The 7,087-nt window shown below is 27.9% G+C and overlaps 1 protein-coding gene across 1 annotated transcript in view; it reads right to left on the bottom strand.

The window, feature by feature from the left end:
- The window catches only part of LOC123010271 (tetraspanin-1), a 17,064-nt gene extending 9,977 nt beyond the window's left edge, over positions 1–7,087 (bottom strand). The window contains exons 1-2 of the mRNA XM_044407016.1: positions 6,767–7,087; positions 3,514–3,618 (exon numbers count right to left, since the gene is read on the bottom strand). Of these exons, the coding sequence (XP_044262951.1) occupies positions 3,514–3,579 (66 nt within the window). The 5' untranslated portion in view covers positions 3,580–3,618; positions 6,767–7,087. The remainder of the gene's footprint in view (positions 1–3,513; positions 3,619–6,766) is intronic.

Here is a 7,087-nt window from a genome sequence, read left to right on the forward strand (position 1 = left end):
AAACTTTATTTTCATTTTAAAAGAAAAGACATAATGAAGATTAAAAAATAAATTTTCCAAGGATAAATAAATTAATCTGTGGAACTATTTTGAGTTTTATTATTTTCAATCAATGCACATATACAGGGTGTTAAAAGAAGATTGTAAAATATTTAAGGAGGTTAGTATGGGACAAAATAAACAAAAAAGTCTTAATAAACTGAGTCCGCAAAGTAACAATTTCGGAGATATTAAAAAATAAAATTCCCAAGGATAAATAAATTAATCTGTGGAACTATTTTGTGTAGTTTAATTATTTTCAATCAATGCACATATGCAGGGTGTTAAAAAAAGATTGTAAAATATTTATGGGACAAAATAAACAAAAAAATCTTAATAAACATGAGTTCGCAAAGTAAGGGTTTTGCAGATATCGAATGTAAAAAATTTTAGAATTTCTACTAGAAGCTTCTCTTTTTTGTTTGAACAGATATTGCAAATAAATGTTTCAAAAAAACGAATAATTTTTGATATCTTCAAAACCGTTACTTTGCAGACACATGTTTATTAAGACATTTTTGTTTGCTTTGATTATTACCTCCTCAAATATTTTACAATCTTTTTTTAACACTTGTATACATTAAACCACTCGGAATTTTTCGTTTTTCACCAGAAGATGTAAGTCAAAATTTCTAAATCTAAATAATCCAGTTCTAGTTTAATTTTGAATTTTTCTCAATGAAAAAATTTTAAGTATGTAAATTATAATGAAGACTTAGTTACTTTCACGCAATAAATTCTAAAGTCTATAATTCTAAAAAAAAATAACTAAAATATATCATAAAACTCTCGGGTACTAAAAATCAAAGTTTTAGCGAGAAAACTTTTTCCATTTATTAAAAATAAAAACTGTTTTTGTGACTTTATCATTAACACACGTATCGACACTCAAAATTTTCATGCTTTTAGAGTAAGAACTTTATAAAAAAATTGTATAAATATAAAATCATTTTGTAAGAAATATTATTCAATTGCAACATTTGTTTTTCCGGCTGGAATTCGGTTCTAATCCTGAATTTTCAGGTTTTCTCACGTAAAAATGTGATTAATTCCGGTAATCAAACTACTAAAATTATTCGAATAAATTATTTTTAATAGTTGTATTTTAGAAATTTTAGATAGAAAGAAATAAAGCAATAAGAAAACAAAAAATAAATTATTCCTATTAGAACAAAAAAATACTCCAATAGCTACACGTGGAATTACACGTGAATGTATGTTATTCGTCAATAACTTTTCAACTACCCGGAATTTTCCGGTTTTATCGACTAATTTTGATATTGTAAGTATTTTATTTTGTCATTCATCCAGGGATTGTTTTCCCCGATATGTAATTTTTTAACCCTTATGTTCAAAAAAATTTCCAACAAAAAAAACACATTGATCTAATTATATACAGTGTGATATAATTATAATGGAAACACCTTAAATTTGACAAATCTTTAAGTTTAATTGTGTTGATGTATTTTATACAGACTGTATTATAAAAAACGCCCCAAGCCATAACTCTTTTATTTTTGAAGATATAAAAAGTTAAACAGTTTTTTGGCATCTATTGTTTGGGACAGCTGCTTATTTAATACTGCTTTCTGTTTCACCGGAAGTGACATTCATTTCAGTTTTTTAAATGTATCACCCTGTATATTTTTATTATTTTTGAATTCCTCATTAAATAGTCTTCTAACTTTTGATTTTAGACAATTTAAAAATTAAATTAAATAAAGTGGAAAGAATTTTTATTCATTTTATCTAAGAGAAGCAAACGATTGATAACGAAAAACTGTTCAACTTTGAGCAATAAAGTATTATAACTTCTTTAAAAGTAATGAAATTATAGCTTGGGGCGATTTTTATAATACAGCCTGTATAAAATTTCAAAAAAAAGTGATAAACAAGAAAAAGCAGAAATTCATATTTACTGAGAAAATTTGAATCGTTGATGAGATAAAAATTAATAAAAAAAGTTCAGTACCCCCTGATTTTCGTCGAAATAGGTGTGGAAAATCATCCATGACAGAAAAAAAAATCCTAAAAGTTTTTATCGTGATTGGATCACCCCCAACGGCATCATCAATAATAAATGACTTCCTAGCAGGTGTTTTATCGGAATATTATCGTAAAATTGATTTCTTTGATCCAGGACATTGTACTCACTTATTCATAAATAATATACAACTGCATGTTTGCATTCGACTCAGGGTTCAAACCCCCCCTGAAATGCTGAGCACTTTGTTATATAAGTGTTAAAAATTTAGTTTTTTGGTTATTTTAGTGAGTTAATTTTAATTTTTTGTGAATTAATTTTTCATGTGTTAATTATACAGAGTTTCATTTTTATTGTTAGGTACAAATTTAAATAGTTGATAGAATATTTAATTTTAAGACAAAAGTGTTTCGAAAAATGCTATGAAAGTGAGCTAGGCCCCCTAAAAAAGGTACGTTTTTTAAAGGGTTTATCCTAATATTTCAGAATACATGAAATTACAAAATTTGGTACCTTTATATGTACCTAAACAAATGCCAAATAACAAAATTTTTAATCAGAGGCGTCCTAAACGGTAAAACAAATTTAATTTTTAATTTTTATGGTCTGTAACATAAATTTTTAAACCGATTTTTACTAAAAACCCGTAAATTGTATCGGAGAAACACAAAAGACCTCTTTTTATGAAAAACTATGAAATTTTGTTGCTAAAGTGGCAAGAAACCACAGGCAAAATAGAGAAAATTTTTACCCTAATCCCATCTAGTTTAGGAAGCCCCTAATTAAAAATTTCAACATTTTATTTTTGTACTTGTGTGGGTGTATAAAAGTTATCATCTGTTCCAAATTTTGAATTTTTTTTCTAAAATGATTTCGGAAATATAAAAAAAACTATTAAAAGACGCACCCCTTGCGTAGCATTTTTCGATGTATGTTCATAGGAAATTTTTGTTTTAAAAATGAATATTCATCTCCTGTTTAAATTTGTAACAATAAAACATGTTTTATTTTTTGTTACTTTTGTGAGTTAATTTGATTATGATCTCTTATTTTAATTTAAAATAAAAACGTGTACTTAGAAATTTTTGATTTTTAATCCGCCTTCTTTCATTTCATTTTCATGGACCAACAAGAAACCCCCTCCGAAATAAAATCCTGGTTACGGCCCTGATTCGACTCTCTTATTGTCATTTAAGAGAAATGTTGAACATCAATTTTTTTGTTTACTCACTATTACGCAAGATACTTTCTACAGCAAAACTCATTATTATTAGTAAACGCAAACCAGCGTTTCAAAAATAATTACTCATTTTAGTCGAGAGAAATGTCGGTCAGTACAGATTTCTGTTTTTTACTCAAACAAAAGCGAAACTGTTTAGCAGCGAGTGATGACCCATAGCCACCCAACAAATTACAAAAACTAATCTCCAAATTGTGTCACAACACAAAAGCTTTCCCAAAAATCAATCCCTAGTAAAATCAATACTTACAAATATAATAAAATTGAAAGCGCACAAAATATACTTGGCCAAACACGAGCCACAATCGTACACCATTTTGCGGTTCTTCTTTCACCTTCTTCCCATTTACAGCATCTGAAAAAAAAAAACGTCAATTATGACACAACGGTCACTTATTTTTTGTTATTTGAGCTTCCATTCGGATCACGTCCATCAGTTCCGATAAATACCGTATTTGGCTTACTTTCAAATTTCACCTATTTTTTTTTCTTGCATAGAATAAGTACATAATTTTATACTCGAGACATGAACTTTCTAGCCATATTAACTTATAATTTAAAAAAAAAACACTTTTGCGAATTTTAATTACGGTAATTGTGGTTTTTAGCATGCAAATGATAATTTCGAGGAAATGAGACAGAAATTAAACTTGTCGAATAATTAATTTCAAGCTAATAAGTGTGTCAAGGGTTAGCGTGTTTTTAGGGCTAGACCTCACAACTCTTTTTTTATTTAACAGTTTCTTAATTATATCAGGGTAAATATGTACACAGTCTTTAATTTTTAAGCTAAATTTTTTAGGACACTTATTTTTGGTGGTATGTATAGCATCTTTGATTTATTACACTATACAGGCTGTTTCAGAACTCGCACCCCTGAAAAAAGTCCAAGTACCAAAAAAATATACCAGGAACATAGAAAAAATGTTTTTTGCAAATACGGATATTTTTCTAAACAATGTTCCAAAAATTGTTCTCTTGTAAAAGAAAAAAATTCTCGATTTAAATTTTTATTTTTTGGGTTGCAGCCTCGCTTGGTTAAAGATTCATTTCTAACATAATTTTAGTTTTGAAAAATCAAATATGCCTCGGAAATTTAAAAAAAAAACTTTTTTTCTGAAGATGCATTTTATGTAGCAAATTCGACAAAAAGTTATTAAGAAAAGTTGTTAGAATCAACAAATTTCAAAATCATTGGTCAACTAAGATTTTACATTTTTTTATGTTTATTATTTCATAAATCAAAGAATTTTATTTTTAATGGTTCTTTTATAATAAAAAAAAATTACACATAAATTAACTTCTTGACTATCTGTTACTAAAAAGCAACTATCTTGGAAAAAAAATAAAAAAATCATAGTCACTGACGATTTTGAAATTTGGTATATGAGCCTAAATGTTTCTAAGCTGCTTTTCCTAATAACCTTTTGTTGTATTTGCCACATAAAGGGCATTTTACTTTACAAAAAAATTGTTTTTTGTGAATTTCCTAGGCATACTTACTTGATTTTTCAAAACAAAAATTATGTTAGAAATTAGTCTTTAACGCTTTAACCAAGCAGAAATGAATCCCAAAAAATGAATAAAAAGTCGTTTCATTTATCCTGAAACAAACTGTATAACAAATATAATTCGGAAAACATCTTTAAAAAATTGTGAATGAATTTTTGGAAGAAAAAAATTTTCAAATAAAATTTCCAAATACACAGAATTTTTTTTCAAACATTTTGAGCTTAATAGCACTCAAACTAACCTCCTCAAGAAGTCAAATCGGGCGCTAATTTATTATAAATCAAAAAATATTCCATTAAATCTTCATTATGAAACACAAAAATTGAAAAACAATTACTATACAAGAATAAAGCTCCAAACAAATCATTTTTTTTTAAACATTAAAAAAATAATCACCTTACAAACACCTGACTAATTTAAAGAAAAATGACAAAACTAGGAACCACATGTTTTATTTACTCTTATTATAAACCACAAATTTTACAATTACGCTCGAAAACTGTGGTTTCACAAAAAAAATAAAATTTTCATGGACACCCTAGTAAAATCGGTTGGGGATAAATAATCCAAGCACATTATTCCATTCAAGGTAGCATTGATACCAAACTTGCAAAAAATTATTGTTAACACAACAGCATGCATTGTTTGAATTTTAAATTTTGTACGTGAGGGTTTTTTTAACACCTGAAATGGAACACAGATAAAAATCTATTTTGATTTAAGACATGCAAAAAACACGCAATAAGTGTTAAAAAGTTTTAATCATTGTAAACAACAGCAAATTGTAATTTATCACAAATTCTGCACCCACTCGTAAGAACGTATAAAACAATTGGTTTTTCCTTTTTTTTGAGTAAAAAAAAGTTAGATAGATAAAATATTCGTGAGTAGACATTTATGCAATTAATGTTTTAGCAAACCCACACGTCAAACTCATGTTTACATTAATTGTTATTTAATTACGTATAAATGTGTTAAGTAAGCAGTCTATATCAATTATTATACCTACATACTCGACTCAAGTCACATTAATCGATTTGTGATTATTTACAATACTTTCTTACATTTACAAAATAAAAGCATTTTGATTGCAACGGTAACGACATCTGGTAATGCAATTTAGCCATTAGGTACACTATTTATGAAACAAACAAGAAATTTATGTAGGTTTTTAATTTAATAATAATAATTTAATAATTTTTGCTACTAAACAAATACAAAAACAAGTAAAAATTTTGTAATCTAGGGCTATCAAAACAAAAATCTCAAACTTTCTCTTGAAATGCTATTTAAAAACCTTGACTGTCCAGTCACATTGTCGGCACCTGCTCTTGGCTGCATTTTATAATGGAATGTAGGTAGTTTTTCATTTTTTTTTTTAATGAAAGGTAAGTGTACTGCCTGTCAACGACAGGCATGAAGAGGATCCTTTTTTTTATAGAAGAGCAGATGTTTCTTACATTTCTACCTGTTATATACCCACCACGTGTGATATTTATAGATACGTCAAAGTGGGGTAGTGTTCAAATAATGAAATCAAATGAAGAAACCTCCGAAAAAGTTTCAAGTAAATTAATTATGCAGATTTGCGATAAACTTCCCCTTTTTAGAAAATAAATGATTCATTCTTATTGTGTACTCGCAGTCATGCAGTGACCATAAAGACTTTTTTACGCAAAATAATTTACATAATTAGCTCTCCTCAACCGTTTTGGACTATGCACATACGCAAATTAAATTAAAGTTTTCTTAATTTTCAATGAAAGCAATCAAACGAAATTATGACCTTGCTGAAGCGTCAACCAAGGACGGTATTCTCACCTGAATCAAATACCAATAAATCCAATATTACTACAAAAAAAAGTAAACAAACCAATTAATTTTGCAAATGTTCCCACAACAATTATTTAAACATTTATTTACCAATTCTTTTGATTAATTCATGCTTCCTTCCTACCTTGTTATTACCAATTTTCACGTGCGTTACTCACCAATTAATTTATCGCTGAATCCACAATCAAGTTGTTGCCTCCTATCTCATGTTTAATTAATCCACAATAAAATTTTCCAAAATCAAAGGAGGAAACACTACATACAGATCAGCTCATCTAAAACTACACCGACAACACGACTAACATCGAATTGACTCAACAACAACCTAACTGCTTTATAAATACACGAGTGACTCCGGCGCGACTGCGTCCATTCCTTTTAAATTCAAACACTTGTTGCATCCATTCGAGCAAATTAACACGTGTTTAGTAAAGTAAGATATTTATCTTGAGATTGTTAACAACTACGACAACAAACTA

Source organism: Tribolium madens, unplaced genomic scaffold (genome assembly GCF_015345945.1).
Source record: "Tribolium madens isolate multiple individuals breed KSU strain unplaced genomic scaffold, Tmad_KSU_1.1 Scaffold_7;HRSCAF=85;Tcas5.2_LG10, whole genome shotgun sequence".
Taxonomy (NCBI): domain Eukaryota; kingdom Metazoa; phylum Arthropoda; class Insecta; order Coleoptera; family Tenebrionidae; genus Tribolium; species Tribolium madens.